We start from the raw sequence: 19,172 nt of genomic DNA, 5'->3' as shown, positions 1-19,172 counted from the left end.
AGTTCTCAAAATCGATTCTCGATCGATTCCGAAAATTTATAATCGATTCCCCAAAATCGATTATTTCGAGAAAATCTTCGATTCTGGAGTGGAATCGGAATCGATTTTTCCATTCCTAGTTGGCAGTTGTCCTTAAACCTAACTGTATAAAATTATATATCAAATGAAAGTTATTTTTATGCTCTTTGTAGTGAATATATCATCTAATATACCTACGCAGCGTTTGATGTTCAGCCAGAAAAAGAGAATTTATTCTAAAACTTTTCGACATAAATACTACTACAATAGTTGAGAAGAAATGTCAGATTAAACAAGTTCAAAGGAGTCATTGAATAAATCTCAACAAGAAATGAAATGAGGTATAGAGTTGATTCTTAGAGTTGCACGCCGTATCAAGTATCTTAGCACCGGCAAATTATGAAAGGTTGCCACAATACTCCCCTCCTAGACAGTTGGCTGGGCGGCGATGGACGCGGGCTTCAACCGGTCGGCTGATATTTTCACCTCGTTGTTGTTAACCTGGACTACGAAATATTTCGGGGTTCGTCGAATGACCTTATATTGGCCTTTGTACGGAGGTGAAAGTGAGGGCCGGATTAAGTCGTCACGAATAAATACCTGTTCGCAACTTTTTCAACCTGAGTGCACGGAAACCTTCTGCTTTATGTGCCAAGCCTTCATGCATTGGCTCAGTAGCTTAACCATATAGGTTTCGTAGCTCGTAGATGCACTATCGGTAAAAAATTCAGCGGGCAGCGGAAGACTTTCGCCGTACACCAAATCAGAGGGGAGGCATCCAAGTCGTCTTTGTGTGTAGATCGTAATCCCAACAACGTCAGTGGTAAATACGATGCCCATTGGTTAGCGTTATGACATAATATAGCTGCTTTCAGCGTGCGTTGCCATCTTTCGACCATCCCATTTGTTTGAGGGTGATAGGGCGTTGTACGGAAGTGGCGAACACCTAGTAATTTCAACTGCTGCTGAAATAATGCGCTTTCGAACTGCCGCCCTAGGTTGGATGTGATGGTCAATGGCACGCCGAACCGTAAAATCCAACCACTCAGTAATGCCTTAGAAACAGTCGGCGCCATCATATCAGGTATTGGCAACGCTTCTGGCCAGCGCGTAAAATGATCGACGATAGTAAGGCAATACCGGCTGCCTTCAGATGGTGGGAACGGCCCGACCAGATCAATGTGTAAGTGCGTAAATCGTGCGCTTGGACACTGCCGCCGCTGCAATAGACTTCGGTTATGCCGAATTGTTTTGTTCCGCTGACACTACCCTGTGGGGAAAATCTCTAGTTCTGAACTGGTGCGCTTCTAGTACATTTAGACCCAGTACTGGTTCGCGATAAATCTCTTTTGCATGCAAGCAACTGGCGAATTTAACATGGCGATGTCCTAGGAGGTGTCAATTGCCCCAAGCTGCATCCCTTTTTGATAGTGCCGAACTAGTCCTAAATTCTATAGTTCTGAACCAGTTCTAAAATCGACAGACGAAAGAAAAAAGTATCATGATTTTTCAATATTTTTGGTTCTTCCGTGTGTGCGATTTTAAGTTATTTTGGAAGAAATGTGTTTTCAATTTGAAATTAAATTTGTTTGAATGATTGTAAGAAATATACGTTTACATACCTTTAGCTGTAGCTGATTTTGCAGAGGTGCTCGCTGTTTTCTTAGATTCCAAACTGTCCCAAGATGTTGAAATGTTAACACAAATTTTAGTTTTGTATTACCAAGCTATGAAAAGCCGCCGAACACATATCTATGTAAAGTAAACAAGCCCCCCGCTGCATCCCTTATTCGATAGTTCCGAAATAGTTCTAAATTCGACAAATAGGATCTAGTTCGTTCTTCATCCTTTGTTCTATAGTTCCGAACCATTTCTAAATTCGTCACTTTAGATATATATTTCTAGTGAAAAAAACTGAAAAAAATTACTTTGTTAAAAGTACCACTTTTCGCCGATTTTGGGCTGGTGGGGATCTAGTTTCTATCGGACTAGTTCCTTTTTGGCGATAAAGACCTAGCACGGAACTAGAAATTTGATTCACTAGTCCGCGGTTTCCCTGCAGGGTACATACAGCCACGAGCGTAATCTCTGCCATCCCGATGTATCCCAGGCCAAACAAACCGCTCTGTTATTAGTCGCGTTGTCCCCTTGTACCTGGGTGTGCTACATTATGAATTGAGCGCATAAACGTTTGCCTGAATTTTTTTAGTTACAAATGGCCGGATACGACCAGACGAAGTGTCGCAATGCAAACTCTTCGAGCTGAAAGGAAGAACAAAACTTTTAAGCTTAAGCGAGTGATGAATATTGCCATCCAATAAGTCGTTCAGCTCCTCGTCGTTACGCTGGTCGTCGGCCATCCTCAGCTATGCAGTGACCAAGAAAGCGAAGTTCTGAAAGGCCAAACTCGGATTTCGCGACGTTTATTGTCAAGTTATTATCTCTCAGTAGTTGAAAAACTTGTCGAAGATGACCTCGGTGCTCATCTGCAGAAGTAGACGCAATGCAGACGTCATCGAGATAAACGAATACAAAATTAAACCCGCGTAGAACCTCGTTTATGAGCCTTTGGAATGTTTGGGCTGCAGTCCTTAACCCGAAGGTCATATGAGTGAACTCAAAAAGTCCAAAGGGAGTTGTTATCGCAGTCTTTCAGATGTCTTCATCATAAATCGGCACTTGATGAAAAGCCTTCTTCAAGCCAATTTTGGAAAAAATACATTTACCGACCAAAATATTTGAGAAATCGTGGAGGAAGGGCAGTGGATATCGGTCCGGAATCGTAACTGCATTCAAAGCCCTGTAATCCCCACATGATCGCCATGAGCCATCGGCTTTACGTACCATGTGCAATAGGCTGGCCCAATTGCTACTGGACGGCCTACAAATCCCCAGATTGAGAAGCGATTCGAACTCAGCCTTTGCGGCTACTAGTTTCTCCGGCGAAAGACGCCGCGGTCGTGCGAAAACAGGCTGGCCAGTGGTGGTTATACGGTGATGAATTGACGATTTCGTAGCTGCGTTTAGAGGGCGGGAATGTGTGATATCACTAAACTCAGTAAGAATGTTTGAAAAATTATAATTTTTATCGTATGTCTTGATACTCAATGCGCACGTTTTATCGATCTCACAAATCGATCGAAACTCTGTTTTGCGATCAAGCAAACATTTTTATTTTAAGTCGACCAAAAGTCCAAAATGAGCTAGGAGATCAGCTCCAATAATCGCTTGAGAGACATCTGCTATAACGAAATTCCATTCGCAAATTGAGGCTAAGTTTAAAAATGGCCTCGCCAAATACTAAAATGGGCGAACCATTTGCGGCAAACAGTTTTATACCACTTGGAGAAGCTTGGACTGCGTTAGCGCACTTCGGGACCACAGAAACGTCCACACCTTTGTCTATTAAAAAGTGCATCTTTGTTGTCGTGTCATAAATGCGCAACCGGTATGATTTTGCGGCTTCAGATAGTTTGCCCAAATCTGAAACCGGAGCATCCAAGCAGGCCTATAGAGACTTCTTTGTTGATACAAAATTGCAAGGTTCCCGGCATTTCGCTGCTTTCTCGCCGAATTTTGCATGGTACCAACAAGCGTCGTTGTGTGGAANGATTTTAAGTCCAAAATGAGCTAGGAGATCAGCTCCAATAATCGCTTGAGAGACATCTGCTATAACGAAATTCCATACGAATTTCCGTCGCAAATTGAGGCTAAGTTTAAAAATGGCCTCGCCAAATACTAAAATGGGCAAACCATTTGCGGCAAACAGTTTTATACCACTTGGAGAAGCTTGGACTGCGTTAGCGCACTTCGGGACCACAGAAACGTCCACACCTTTGTCTATTAAAAAGTGCATCTTTGTTGTCGTGTCATAAATGCGCAACCGGTATGATTTTGCGGCTTCAGATAGGTTGCCCAAATCTGAAACCGGAGCATCCAAGCAGGCCTATAGAGACTTCTTTGTTGATACAAAATTGCAAGGTTCCCGGCATTTCGCTGCTTTCTCGCCGAATTTTGCATGGTACCAACAAGCGTCGTTGTGTGGAATAGCTGGAAGCAAACGACGACTACGCGATTTGGATCGCGACCTTGAACGTACTCGTTGGCTTTTGTTATCGAGAAGTTTTAGCACGTGCTTGGTCAGTTCAGTCATTTCAAGTTTTAAGTTAGCAACCTCACTGACCGCTGCAACCTCGCGTGGTTGATTGTGGTGCATTCCGATTGTTTCAGTGATGGAGTCGGCAATTTTAAGCTTTTCCACAATAGCAACGTTCGTAGCTATTAGCGCCGCTTGTACGTACGGTGGTAGTCTACTAACCCATAAATCATGCAGAATACTGTCGCTCAACGGCAGCGCGTTTCATATCGTTAAAAAGTTCGCTGGGGCGCCGGTCGCCCAGAACCATGTATTTCAATACTTTCTGAAGGCGGCGTTGCTGACTATCGGAAAAATGCTCTACGAGTTTTTGCTGGATGTATTTGTACTTAGCCTCCAACGGCCGTATCAAGTATCTCAGCGCCGGCAAAATAATGAAAGGTTGCCACATGTAGTTAATTACGTATTTTTTTAAGAAAAACATACTTATTTTATTTACATATTTTGACAGATATTGCATTGAAAACTATGTCAAATTGCAAAGAACTTAAGTGTCGACTTAATTTTGTCTGCAAATGTACCCCATTAAAACTACTTAAATTAATTTTTCTGTCAACAAATCCATTTACCTGAAGAAACCAAAAATCAGCTGTTTTTGTTCAGACACCGTGAATGACCTATTGCGTGAATGCATAAGGTTGGTAGTACTGATAAATTTGGTTGCATGCGAAGCATAATCAGCCTTAAGTTTTGTTAAGTTGTGTTACGATTAAGAAGTTGTGCGAAGTTATGCAAAGTATGCATAATCAGACCTTAAGTCAACCGATATACGGTTCGAATTCTCAACGTAAGATTAGCACCAGTGTGCGCTTCGCTCAAAGTTAAAATTTTCTTGTTATGTGTCGAGGTCTAGCTGGTGTTGTAAACCAATACATAAATACATAGATATTTAAGTTTGCTATTAAGTATTTTGAAGTTTTTTTTATGTCTATACATACATATATGTAAGTAATTTTCGTTTCTTTTTCATCTGATAGTTGTCAATCAAAAATACACAGTTCAAGTTCACGATGAATACGTGATGACTGGAAACACGGCGGTATTGAAATGCCAGGTGAGTGAATGCCCTTGTCTCAAAAATAGTAATTTCATGAATGGAAAGTTCCCGATGATTTTTACTAGTTCAGGCACTACGCTGACGGAAACAAAAAAACAATTTGTGTCTTGGAAGTATGAAAAAGCATCTGTGAAGTCCAGAACGCAAACGTATTCAGAAGAAACATACTGATTTTGAAGTTGTGTAAACCAAATTCATTTTAAAGTAGTTGAAATTAAATGTAGAGTCGGAAAGCACATTTACATGTATGGCTGTAGCTGGGCGTGCAAAATTATGGAGGCGTATTCGAATTTAGACCGCACTAAAGAATTGTAAAGCAATTTGCGAGTATATGGATCTTTAGAATCTCTAGCATAGCGCCTCATGAAAGCTGAGTTAGAATACGCCTTGGGAATGATGTAATTGATGTGGTTAACAAAGGTAAATCTCGAATCAAAGAGCACTCCTAGATCCAGGAATTCAACAACATTGCCAAGCTCAACACATGAGACAGAGTATTTTGAAGGTATTAGATTCCGTTATTTAGACAAGGTCATATGGAAACATTTATTAATATTAAGCTACAGTTTATTTCTAATGCTCCAATCAGTTATCTATATATATATATATTATATTTAAGTCACATTGAAGTGCATAAACATCTGACAGGCAGGAAATCTTACTAAAGAGTTTCAGGTCGCCCGCGTAAAGTAGAAATTTAGAATGACTAAAATNATTATATTTAAGTCACATTGAAGTGCATAAACATCTGACAGGCAGGAAATCTTACCAAAGAGTTTCAGGTCGCCCGCGTAAAGTAGAAATTTAGAATGACTAAAATAGGCCCCAATATCGTTTATAAACAAAACAAATAATACAGGACCAAGAATACTACCCTGACGCACACCCGAAGTGGCCACAAAGGATGTTGATACGCGGTTTTATACTTTAAATGACCATATGCATAAAGGTGCTCGTAAATGTTGAGAGCAACTCTCATGTTGGTGTGAGAATGCTCTTGGGTACTTACACGCTCCGTGATTCGCACTGCTAGTTCTTAAGATAATTTTTTCGGTAAGAACATTCTCATTCGTTCTCATGTCTGTTTATACGAGGAGATTTCGCGGACATGTTTGAGAGTAAAATAAGTAATAATATAATATACCGAATAAATATTCTGGCCGATATATCGGGATCTTCGGAATTTTTGGGATTATTTTGGGGCTTACGAAACTACCTGTAGATTTCGGAGATTCTCGGCACTTTATAGGGATCAGCTTCGGGATATTCAGACTATTTCGGGACTTTGGGGGTTAATTCGGGAATTTTGGCACTATTTCGAGATCTNTAGATTTCGGAGATTCTCGGCACTTTATAGGGATCAGCTTCGGGATATTCAGACTATTCGGGACTTTGGGGGTTAATTCGGGAATTTTGGCACTATTTCGAGATCTTTGGAATTCCTAGGACCACATTGGCATATTTGGGATTATCGGCTCTGTAATGCGATTTTCGGGACTACTGCGGGATATTTGGACTATTTCGAGATTGTTGGGATAAATTCGGAATTTCTGGGAATGTTTCAAGTTTTTCGATACTACTTAAAAATTGTCGAGATTGCCGGGACTGTGTATTTCGATATTTTCGGGACTACTTGAAGATTTTCGGTATTCTCGGCACTATTTTGGGATCTTAGGGACTACTTCAAAGTTTTTAGGACTACTTCGGGATTTGTAAGAGCACTTGGGGATTTTCGAGACTTCTTTGGGATTTTAAGGGGTTTCGGGACTATTTCGGGATTTTCGAGACTACTTCGAGATTTGAAGGGTTTTAGGGGCTATATCGGGATCTTCGGGACTACTTCAGGATTTCCGGGTCTATTTCGAGATTTTCGAAACTACCTCGAAGAAATTACCAGCAATCTCGAATTAGCCCCGAAAATGCGGATACAGTGCCAATAACCCCCGAAATCTGGAGGTTAAAATCCCGATATAGCCCCCAGAATCCCTAAAATCTCGAAAAACCCGTAATAGTCTCAAAAACCTCGAATTAGTCCCGAAAGTCCTGAAAAATTTGAAGAAGTCTCGCAAATCCCGAAAACCCCGAAGATTTTCGTAGAACTGGAAGTTGGAAGATACTTGTGTATGGTATATGTGTTGCATAAGAAAATATTGTTCTTAGTTGAAAAATCACAAATTTATTCGCTCTACAAATCAAAACACAAATAAATTTTATTCTTTATTTGGTTATCGAATCAAATCCTAAATAAATTTTATTTGTTATTTGGTCGACGAATCAAATCACAAATAGTAACCTTTTGTTTGGTTGACGAAACAAGTCATAAATACAAAATTATTTTTAATTTTGTTGACGAATCAAATCACAAATAACTTTTATTTCTTATTTGGTCGACGAATCAAATCACAAATAAAAGTTATTTTATATTTGGTTAACGAATCAAATCACAAATATTTATTTTTTTTGTAGTCGACGAATCTATACATATAATAAAATTGTAATAGGTCGATGTCTGTACATTGTAGATATAAAGGAAAATTAATGTGGGAGGTCTTTATTAGAGCACCAGAAGCCAAATCAACCACTTTTAGAATTTTTGTCTGTCTGTCTGTCTGTCTGTCTGTATGTTTGTTCGCGCATCACTCGAAAACGAATGCATGTATTTAAATGCAGTTTTCACCGATATATTGCTGATTTTAGAGTGGCCACCTGTTTGAAAATTTACATTTAATTCAATTTATAAGATAAATTTAATATTGCAATATGGGTATCAAACTGAAAGGGTTTAGGAAATTATATTGCCGAAAATATTTTTAGGGAGGGCTGCCACCTGTTTGAAATATTTTATTGTATTAAATTGATAAAATAAATTAAATCTATATCTACATCTATACATACTAAAATTGTAACAGGTCGTTGTCTGTACCTTATAGATGTTAAAGAAAAATTAATATGGTGGGTTTTTATTAAAGCTACAGAAGCCAAATAAACAATTTTTAGAATTTTTGAATCTCTGTCTGTCTGTATATTTGTACGCGCATCAGTCGAAAACATGGAATTGAATGCAGTTTTCACCGATGTATCGCTAGAGATCTAGCTTCCAATATAGAAGAAAAAATTAGAGAGTTGCCATCTGTGTTTAAAATTTCAGTTTAGGTCAATTGATACGGTAAAGTGAATACTGCAATATGGCTGTCAAAAGAAAGAAATTTACAAAGGCTTACAGCTGAAAATATTTTTGTGGAAGGTTGCCACCTATTTGAAAACTTTAATTTAATTTAATTAATAGCATAAATTAAATATTGCAATATTGGCATCAAATTAAAGAGGCTAGGAAATTTTAATGCTAAAATATTTTTTGCCAACTGATTGAAAAATTGTATTCATTAAAGTTTGTAAAATAAATGAAATATTGCAATACGAATATTAAACTAAAAAGGATTAGGAAGCTTACTTTTGAAAATATTCTTGAAGCGGGTTTGAAAACTTTAATTCAGTTAAATTTGTAATATAAACTAAGTGTTGCCATATGGGAATCAAACGAGGGTATTTGAGAATAATAAAATTGCATCAGGCCGATATTTGTACATAATAGATGTTAAAGAAAAATTTATAGGGGGTTTATTAGATCAACAGAACAAATATAAAATTTTGGTATGTTTGTCTGTATGTTTGTAAGCGTACCACGCAAAAGTTAATGTATGGAATTAAATGCATTTTCACCGATGTACATATTGCTAGAGCTCTAATTGAAAATATAGAATCCATTTTTTTTGTTTTAGTTTATCGTCGATCATTATTCCTAGGTATTTGAACGTATTAACTTTTTCCAGTGCGTCGTTGTTTATATTTAGAGTTAGCAACGGACCGTTCTCAAAATTTCGCCTCGATATAACCACAAACTTATTATTTTTATTTCTGTGTGGAAGGTTTTTCGCTAAAAAAAATTAAAACTTTTCGTTGTTGCTGCCAAAAATTAAGAAATCGTCTCACGTTTTACAATTTCATACAGTTCTCTTTACAATGTATTTCACTAAACTACTAAACGGCTGCATCGACTTGGTTCATATTTGGCAACACCTTGAAAATAAATATTCTGACCAAAAATTTACTCGGTATGTAGCTCGAGATATTCCTAAAATTCTTATACAGACTGAAACGTAAAAAACCAATATATCTCTAAAACCAATTACGCTGGGGAACTGAACTTAGCACTGGTGCATATATTGCAAATGCATTGGGAAAGGAGCGTGGCTCCTTATTTCCATACAAACTGAACGTCTCATATAGCTTATCTCTGGAACTGCTTACGCTTACGTCCTGAAATTCTACACAGCTACATATGTTATCAATACCGTAGTTATGGCGAAAAGTGGTAATTATTGGAAAGGCTGGATCGATATACATTTACGTAAACGCGCAACTATCATTCGATTGGGAACCATTTTCTCCTAGATTTCTTAATCTCATTGAACTATTGTAACTTTGTCTTTAATTTTCAGTAAGGTAAAATTTATGTGAAAATTTTGAAGAATTTTTTTAATTTTTCACAAAGTTTTGCTTTTACAAGTTTGCTATAATCTGTCCTATCTCTATACCTATTTGCATAAAATGATAGCCGTTTTCGTTGTTCGGAATAAACTCAAAAAACACTGAATAGAGTTCCGTCAGATTGTCGGAGGTTATCTTACATACATATATGGTCCAATTACATGCTGCTATAAAACTCTCTAGGTGGTGCTGGAGTAGAGTTATTTATAAAAATCGTATTTATTTATTTAAGAATTTAAGAATTTAGTTTTCAGATGTCTAAATGAAGGATGGGGTTAAGTTTTTCTGTCTTTTTCGGTCTTGCATCTACCCAGAAATCAGTTCATAAATTTTACCACGAATTGGAAAAGTCGTGAATTAAAAAAGAAATATCACCGTAGGTATATCAATTGCTTCATTTGAAATATACTTAGGAGATCACACGACTCATTTAGCAATGTACCGGAAAACTTTTCATCCTGTGGGACAACGAGGACTCTTGGCCCTCCTGTAAAGAAAACGCACTTCTGTGCTCTTGAGTTTCCCTATAAGAACTTTTATTGGCATACACATCGCACCAACGTTGAAGTTGCAAGATCATACAAAAAGATTACGCATGATTGGCGGAGATCTCACAGGTGGAAATAAGACCATCAATAAAGCTCATGACACCAAAAGGGATTGGTATTCCATATGGTATTACAGCGTTACTATTATTGGCCTATGTGTAAGGAGGATACTGCGCCTTAGTGGTTTCAACTTAAATCAAAAACTTTGACTTTACAGACTAATTTTGTTTTTAAACGCTCTTTTGCATTGGCGAACGCAAAAGCTCTTATTAGGCGCCGCGAAGTAAGCGGGCATTGGCTAGTCACAAATAAAATTTATTTAGGATTTGATGTAACTTTCAATTCAGAAATATATTTGATTTATGGATATGTGATTTGACTAATTCAAAATTCCGCGACCCTGTTCGTGCGTTATTAGGCATCTCACACTGTGTACAGCTGAGAATAAAAATTCTCAACATGTAGCATATGAGAGCAGAGAATATGAGTGAGAGTGTAAGAAAACTTTAAAGCTACACATGTGAGAATATACCAGTCATGAGAACTCCACGATAAGAACGAATACCCACTTTCATTACTAATTACATGGTGAGAATGAGAGTCAATTCCTATTCTCAAGGGACTTACTCTTATCGTTTACGAGCTCCTTAAGAGAATATTTTCGGTAAGAAAATTCTAATTCGTCCTTATGTCTGTTTACACGAGGAGCTCTCACGCGGTCATGTTTGAGAGTAAAATATGTAATAATATAATAATATAGGATATTTGGACTATTTCGAGATTTTTGGGACAAATTCGGAACTTCTAGGAATATTTTGGGTTTTTCGAGACTACTGCAAAATTTTCGGGATTCTCGAGACTGTATCGGATTTTTTGGACTATTTCGGGATTTTGGGGACTAATTACAGTTTTCGGTATTCTCGGCACTGTTTTGGGATCTTGGGAACTACTTCAAGGTTTTTGGGACTATTTCAGGATTTTCAAGAGCACTAGGAGATTTTTGAGACGTCTTCAGGACTTTCAGGGTTTTCGGAACTATTTCGGGGTTTTGAGACGACTTCGAGATTTGAATGGTTCTGGGGGCTATATCTGCGGACTACTACTAGATTTCCGGGACTATTTCGGGATTTGCGAATCTACCGAAATTTCGGGTATCCGCACCTCAGAATCTTCAGACCTCGAAGTAGTCTCAAAAAACCCGAAATTCCCAAAATTTCCGAATTAGTCCCAAAAATTCAGAATAGTCCAAATATCCCGAGGTTTTCCCGAAAATCCCGATATAGTGCCGAGAATCCCAAAAATCTCAAAACACCCGAAGTAGTCCCAAACTCTAGAAGTAGCGCCGAAAATCCCGAAATAGTCACGAAAATCCTCGAAATCTTTGGCTTCACATTGAAGTTTACTAGCGAACACGCTTCCTTCGCTTCCTCTCACTGAGACCGCGGATAGTGAAGAGAAGTATAGTCGCTAAGCAAGATCTATACACAGAACGTCGCGCAATCCGCGAAATAAAAATTGCCTTTCTCTGCGCATATCGTCCCAGGGCGATATTTTGCTTCATGCCGAAAAAGCCACAAAACTTGATGTTTCACAGCGGCCAGTTTTAGCGAAATTTTCATTTAAACTCGATAATCACAGACGTTTATGATTCGATTGATTTGAAATTTATACACAATAAACTAGATTCTATTCCAAAGAAGATGAGTCTAGCTGCACTTCTTAATACTTATTTAAAACGAAATGGCGGATATTGTAACATTTTTATAAAAATTAGGTACGTGGTTTTTACAAATGCAAAAGTTGTGTTATGAAGTTTAAAATTTTTGTTTTGTTTTAATGCAGCATTAAAGACAAATATATACGGACATTTTCGGGAAAGTTTCAGGTTTAAAAAACAAGTAGTTCTAAAGTTATAACAATATTATGGTGACACCCACAAGCTCGCCTCTAGATGACAAATATTTTTACATAGCACTTGTACAAGTAATTTTGGAAGTAATATTAGGTGTATTCTGTTGCAACCGAGCTACAAAAGAACACTCGTTTAAATGTCAATTTACATGCGAAACAACAACACAACTCGTGTAATATATACGAGTTAATTTCAACTCGTATAACGTTATACGACCTGAATCGGTGTGCTGCCAAGTTCAATTATTGCGCCATTGTGAATGATTTTGGAAGGAAATTGTAAGGCTTCCATTCCAATTTCAAAATATTTCGACGAAGATAGAAAAATAGAAAGACGAAAAATGGAGCAGCAGTAAGTAAAATTTTAAATGGTTTATTTATTTCCGAAATATTGAAAACAATTTTGGTTTATTTTAAGGATGGAAAAAACTACAAGAAGGAGGTAGACACGGGAGGAATCTGAGGGTTTTTTGCGGTGCTACTTGGCTCGCAAAGCCGAATTTGTGCACCCATAGAAAAAGCGTTAGGCATACGCTAATACACTTGAGGATATGATATCCTTGGGTATTACGGTATGTAATTATTTTACTGATTATTAATTCTATAAAACACTTAATTATTGTATTCTCAGGATTCTGGGAGAACACCGCTGTGTTTGGAGGGGAGGATGCGCACTTTGCTACAAGCCTATAACGCAGCACGCGACAACAATAACCGCACAGGTTCTTCTCCGTGCTTCGCCCCGTACATGGAGCTAATGGAGGACATATTTGGGAGCAGCCCTATTATATCTAACTCCCATACTCTGCAATTGGGCGATGGCCCAGTATAAATGTTAGAGGAGAGTTCGCCCATACCAGCACCCTCACCTCCGTCCAACTCCACAACATCATCGCCGTTATCCCAGTCGCCACTCCCCTCAACATCATCGTCGCTGTCACGGTCGCCACTCCCCTTAATATCTCAATCAATGTCTCCTACTCCCGCTAAGAGGAAACATTCTGCGCGCGAACTTTATTATGATGAAAAATTGAAGCTAAAGAAAAATGCATTTGAAGAAAAAATTAAACAACGGGAAGAAAAGTTCGCAGAAACGCAGGAGCTGCTTCGTCAAAAATGGGAAAATTATTATTATTATTGGAAAATATTATAAACAAAATGTAATTGTTTTATTACTTTATTGTTTAAGAAGGACGATTCGCAAAATGTATCGAATATAGTGTAACGGCGACTCCCAAATTCGGAACCTCAATTCCCATGAGTTCATTGTAAAGTGATAACAAAAATGAGGTTCGAAGTGGACAGATCGAGTGACAGCCGAATATTAGCCATTACTATTTTTGTCCAAAACTTAGTAGTCAACGTTACACTACATTCAAATCATTTTGTGAGTCGTGCTTCTTAAATAATTAATTAATAAAACACTTACACATAGTAGAAAAGGTCTGAGTACATCATTTCCATTTTAAATATTCACAANTACATTTTGAATGTAGAATATTCTTTTCAATGAAGTGGTAAGAATAGGAATTATGGTCCAAAACTTAGTAGTCAACGTTACACTACATTCAAATCATTTTGTGAGTCGTGCTTCTTAAATAATTAATTAATAAAACACTTACACATAGTAGAAAAGGTCTGAGTACATCATTTCCATTTTAAATATTCACAATGTTTTGCACGGTAAAATTTGTTTGTTATTTTTTTATAAAAAAAAAATAGGATCATACTCAAAACAAAATCGTATATTTAAACCAAAGTTTCAAGCTGTATACAAATTTAAGGAAAATTCAACGAATTTTCATCAAAATTGTGAACATTTTATTCAGAATTAAATTTTAGTATTATAAAGTGCGGAAATTTAGTGGCTAAGAAACTGTGTACTTAATTTGTTTTTTAATTCTGATTAATAGTTAAAATTTTGATGAAAATTCGTTGAGTTTTTCTTAAATTTGTATAAAGCTTGAAACCTTGGTTTAAATATATGATTTCGTTTTAAGTATGATCCATATTTTTTATAAAAAANAAAATTCAACGAATTTTCATCAAAATTGTGAACATTTTATTCAGAATTAAATTTTAGTATTATAAAGTGCGGAAATTTAGTGGCTAAGAAACTGTGTACTTTATTTGTTTTTTAATTCTGATTAAATAGTTAAAATTTTGATGAAAATTCGTTGAGTTTTCCTTAAATTTGTATAAAGCTTGAAACCTTGGTTTAAATATATGATTTCGTTTTAAGTATGATCCATATTTTTTATAAAAACAATAACAAACTAGTTTTACCATGCAAAATTTTGTGAATATTTAAAAAGTACATGATGCATCTACGCAGACTTTTTCTACATTTCTTGATTACATTTTCTAATTTTAATTTTAATTCGTTTATTAATTCTAACGAAAATAGTGTTGATTTTATGGATAAAAAGTGGTTTTAATTTTAACATTTATTTTGTTTGGAAATAATTTTGATTTTATTTGAGTTTTTATAGTCCTAAGCTTACATGTTCTAATAAAAAAATTTATATAAAAAATGAAATTTTAATTTTAACATTGGCTATGTTTCATTTTATTTAAGTTTTTATAGTCTTTAAGTTAANCTTGATTTTATGGATAAAAAGTGGTTTTAATTTTAACATTTATTTTGTTTGGAAATAATTTTGATTTTATTTGAGTTTTTATAGTCCTAAGCTTACATGTTCTAATAAAAAAATTTATATAAAAAATGAAATTTTAATTTTAACATTGGCTATGTTTCATTTTATTTAAGTTTTTATAGTCTTTAAGTTACATTTTCTAATAGTATCGTAACTCACGCTTGAGTTTATGTAGGAAATGTGATTTTAATTTCAACAATTGTTTTTGTTTTAAAATTACTTTTATTTTATCTAAGGTTTTAGTCTTAAACTTAAATGTTGTAATAAAAATAATTTCGTAGCTCACGCTTGAATGTATAAAAAAATTTGATTTTAATTTTAACATTGGTTTTGTATTGAAACTACTTTAATTTTATTTAAGTTTTTAGTATTTAAGTTACATTTTCTAATAGTATCGTAACTCACGCTTGAGTTTATGTAGGAAATGTGATTTTAATTTCAACAATTGTTTTTGTTTTAAAATTACTTTTATTTTATCTAAGGTTTTAGTCTTAAACTTAAATGTTGTAATAAAAATAATTTCGTAGCTCACGCTTGAATGTATAAAAAAATTTGATTTTAATTTTAACATTGGTTTTGTATTGAAACTACTTTAATTTTATTTAAGTTTTTAGTATTTAAGTTACATTTTCTAATAAGAATAATCTCGTAACTCACGCTTGAATTTATGTAAAAAATGTGATTTTAATTTAAACATTTGCTTTGTTTTGAAACGACTTTTATGGTATCTAAGTTTTTGGTCTTAGATTTACATTTNGAATAATCTCGTAACTCACGCTTGAATTTATGTAAAAAATGTGATTTTGATTTAAACATTTGCTTTGTTTTCAAACGACTTTTATTGTATCTAAGTTTTTGGTCTTAGATTTACATTTCTAATAAAAATAACTTCGTGAAATTTATTTTTGTCTTGAAATTACGTTAATTTTATTTCGGTTTTTATAGTTTTAAAGGTACAATACATAATGTCCAAAATGAATTTAACAAGTGAAATAAATAGACAGATTACGCTTACTTGAAAATTAAAACGTAAATAATTTTTGAAATTGGAAAAGTTACTTAGGGCATTAATTTGTTGTGAAAAGGAAAAAAATTAACTTTCGTTTTTTAAAGAAAAAATTTGTAGTTTTCGTTTTTAAGAAAAAGCACTAATTGACCGTGGTAACATAGCACCATCCACCAATGTCACCGGAACAAATTTACAGCTAAAAAGCTTTGACTTTTATTAATTTCGGTAACAGTAAGCCGAAACAGCTGAAATATAATTTAAAATTAAAATTTCATAGTTTTTCTATTTTTGAATGTTAAAAATACCTGTTCGAATGGCAGAAATAGTTTTTTTAAAATTCTCCAAGTGTTTAAGGTCACCGATTATTGCGCATAATGAATTACATTCAAATATATGAAGATGGGTTTGTGATGTTAGTCTTGAGCGGAAACACAAATAACATAATTTTATTAGTCTAAAGGTAAATGTTTGGGTACTTAAATAATGTGACACTTACATAAATAGTTAAAACAATTATATTATGTTTTGTCGTCTCAAGTGATTGAACAGAACTTCTCTTCTGTCAGGACGGGCCCCCTGGTTGGGTTCTTCGATATTCTCCTCAAGTTGTTCAAAATTTAATTCATTTTTCTCACATAAATCATCCATGGAGATGCAAATGTTATGTAAAACACATATGCCGGCTACTATGTTCGTCACAGCTTTTAAATCAATTTGTGCAGTAAACTTAAGCAATCTCCGAAAGCGACCCTTTAATAACCCAAACGCATTCTCGACTACTATGCGCATAGAAGAATGTAACTTATTAAATTTTCGTTGACTTTCCGTTAAATTCCCATAATCTTTATAGGGGGATACAAGCCAGTTGCTTGAAGGGTATGCTGAATCTCCGATAATGAAGGATGAATTCGGAAACATTTCTTCGAAACGCGTTTCTGCCAGTTCATAGATTCGAGATCGTCTTAATACTCGGTAATCATGCATGGATCCCGGTTCACCACAACTTATGTTAATGAACTTTTTATTAGCATCCGCTACTGCTTGCAATACAATGCTGTATGTTTTCTTCCGGTCAAAATAGTTCTCCTTATGCTCTTTCGGTGCGTTTGCAGGTATATGCGTACAATCAATTGCTCCAATAACACCGTGTATACCTTTTTTTTTGCTCGAAGCTATTCACAACTTCATGCATATGTGCATCTTGTGGCCACTTAATCTATTCGTGGCTGATCGAAATTAAAAATCCAGAGACTCGACGTACTGTTGACCATGCAGCCGATGGCGCTACACCAAATAAGTTCAACAACTGCCTAAAAGTAACCGTGTTACTTACGTACCAAATGTACATAAAAATGGCTTTTTTCGAACTTATTCGCAACCTTCCACCACCAGATTCGTTAGGTAACCATTCAGATGAAGAATATCTTGCTGAAAGTTAAAGAAAAATATTACCTAATGCAAGATAGATAGTCGACTTTCGTCCAGATCTGCATGCGGTAACAATATTTTTTTCTAATAGGCGGCTTTTAAAGCACTTCAATTGTGAGAACTCCACATCGAAGATTGTCATGGAATGTAGATGTACCCCACAAATCTAACATATGTGGACATGAAAACCAACCCAAGGACGATTCTTTGTATTACCAGTAGCTTCAATAACTGCGACGCTCCAAAAACTGATTAATGTTAATTTCCAACCCACTAGAAAGAGCACAGTTCAAGCTTTGTAAAAAGTCACACCTGACCCCTTGAAACGTTCCACAGACCCCTGGGGAATAATTAGAAAATGGTAAAATAACATTTTGACACCCGATATGTATGCTCGATAAACAGTATTTTTGTGCAGCACACCTTGACTACAATTGTGTCTAAATTTTTTTTTGGATCGGGTCACCCATTCGGAAACAAAGGCCCGAAATCATCTGGCAAATAACTAAACCGTTCCCATGAAATATTCCATCCTTTGGTTTGTTGTCACGCTTTGGACCAAAATTGCCGAACTATTTGTATTACTTACATATTAAATAATCCACAGTTCCTCGCTTCAGCTGCATATGTAGCTTGAAATCCATCTCGCTCATGGAATCGAGAGTGGCTTCAAAATTGCTGCACCCTGGGTGATCCTCACTCTCGCTTTCTATGTCCGAACTGGAGCTCGAACTTAAAAAAATTACGTTCATTGCCTCCTGAACATCACTCTCATCGCGGATGCGGCGTAAATCGCTTTGATCTTCGGCCAAAATTGTCGCAACCTATAAAAAAAGGTTTTATTTAACTCTCAAATATTTAATTTTATTTAATCACCATATTTACCAAATTTCCAATGCAATTGTTCATTTTGTTTTGCTCATTTTCTGTGTTTTGAGTGTTCTTCTGCTGCTCGTGTACAAAAGAATACTACAATTAAGTGAAAAGTTGAAATTCATAAATTTATCAGTGTAACATAACTTATTAAAGCTCTACTTACCTACATATGTATGCATATCTATAAATATATAAATGAAATGTTTTTCGTATGACCGCGATGCCTAACCAAACGGCTGAACCGATTTAAATTCTGTAAAAAGTACTATTTTGGACCTTCTGTGTGGAAGGTTTTTCGATTTAAAAAAATTTGAAACTTTTTGTTGTTGTTGCGGAAAATAGAAGTTGCTGAAACGTCACGATTTCACAATTTCATACAGTTTTCTGTACATTGAATGTCACTAAACTACTAAACGGCTGGACCGATTTGGTTCATATTTGGAACGAATATCAGTACCTTGAAAATAAATATTTCTACAAAAAATTTGCTGATAAGGTGGCGCTTGGGTCAGAATATTCCTAAAAATTACATTTACTTGCTGATTTGGCTCATATTTAGAAAACAATTTAGCCAATTGAAAAGAAATATTTGGACTTGAAACTCACCCGATAGGCGGCCATGTGGCCGAGACATTCCCAAAAATTATTTTACGTTAAGAGAATGATATATCTACTATATATTTGTGGAAGTATGTATGTATGTATGTGCCAGCNGCGGCCATGTGGCCGAGACATTCCCAAAAATTTTTTTACGTTAAGAGAATGATATATCTATATATATAAAATTCAAATTATGTATGTACNCAGAATCGAACGAAATTTTGACAGAGTACTCCCATGACACCTGAGCCTATAATAGGAAGAAAAACATTGGGATCCGACAAGGGGGCGTGGCACCTCCCATAGGCGTGAAAGTTTTTATCTTACTAATATTATAAATGTGAAAGTTTGTATGTTTGGATGT

The 19,172-nt window shown here is 35.7% G+C and overlaps 1 protein-coding gene across 1 annotated transcript in view; it reads left to right on the top strand.

Moving 5' to 3' along the window:
- Positions 1-19,172, top strand: part of LOC108366853 (Down syndrome cell adhesion molecule-like protein Dscam2) — a 76,673-nt gene that overhangs the window by 23,446 nt on the left and 34,055 nt on the right. The window contains exon 7 of the mRNA XM_017621326.1: positions 5,152-5,228. Within this exon, the coding sequence (XP_017476815.1) occupies positions 5,152-5,228 (77 nt within the window). The remainder of the gene's footprint in view (positions 1-5,151; positions 5,229-19,172) is intronic.

Source organism: Rhagoletis zephyria, unplaced genomic scaffold (genome assembly GCF_001687245.7).
Source record: "Rhagoletis zephyria isolate East Lansing unplaced genomic scaffold, Rhagoletis_zephyria_1.1 Rzeph_scaffold_02424, whole genome shotgun sequence".
Taxonomy (NCBI): Eukaryota; Metazoa; Arthropoda; class Insecta; order Diptera; family Tephritidae; genus Rhagoletis; species Rhagoletis zephyria.
Note: the sequence above shows the minus strand (reverse complement) of the source record. Positions and strands in the feature narration are given on the sequence as shown.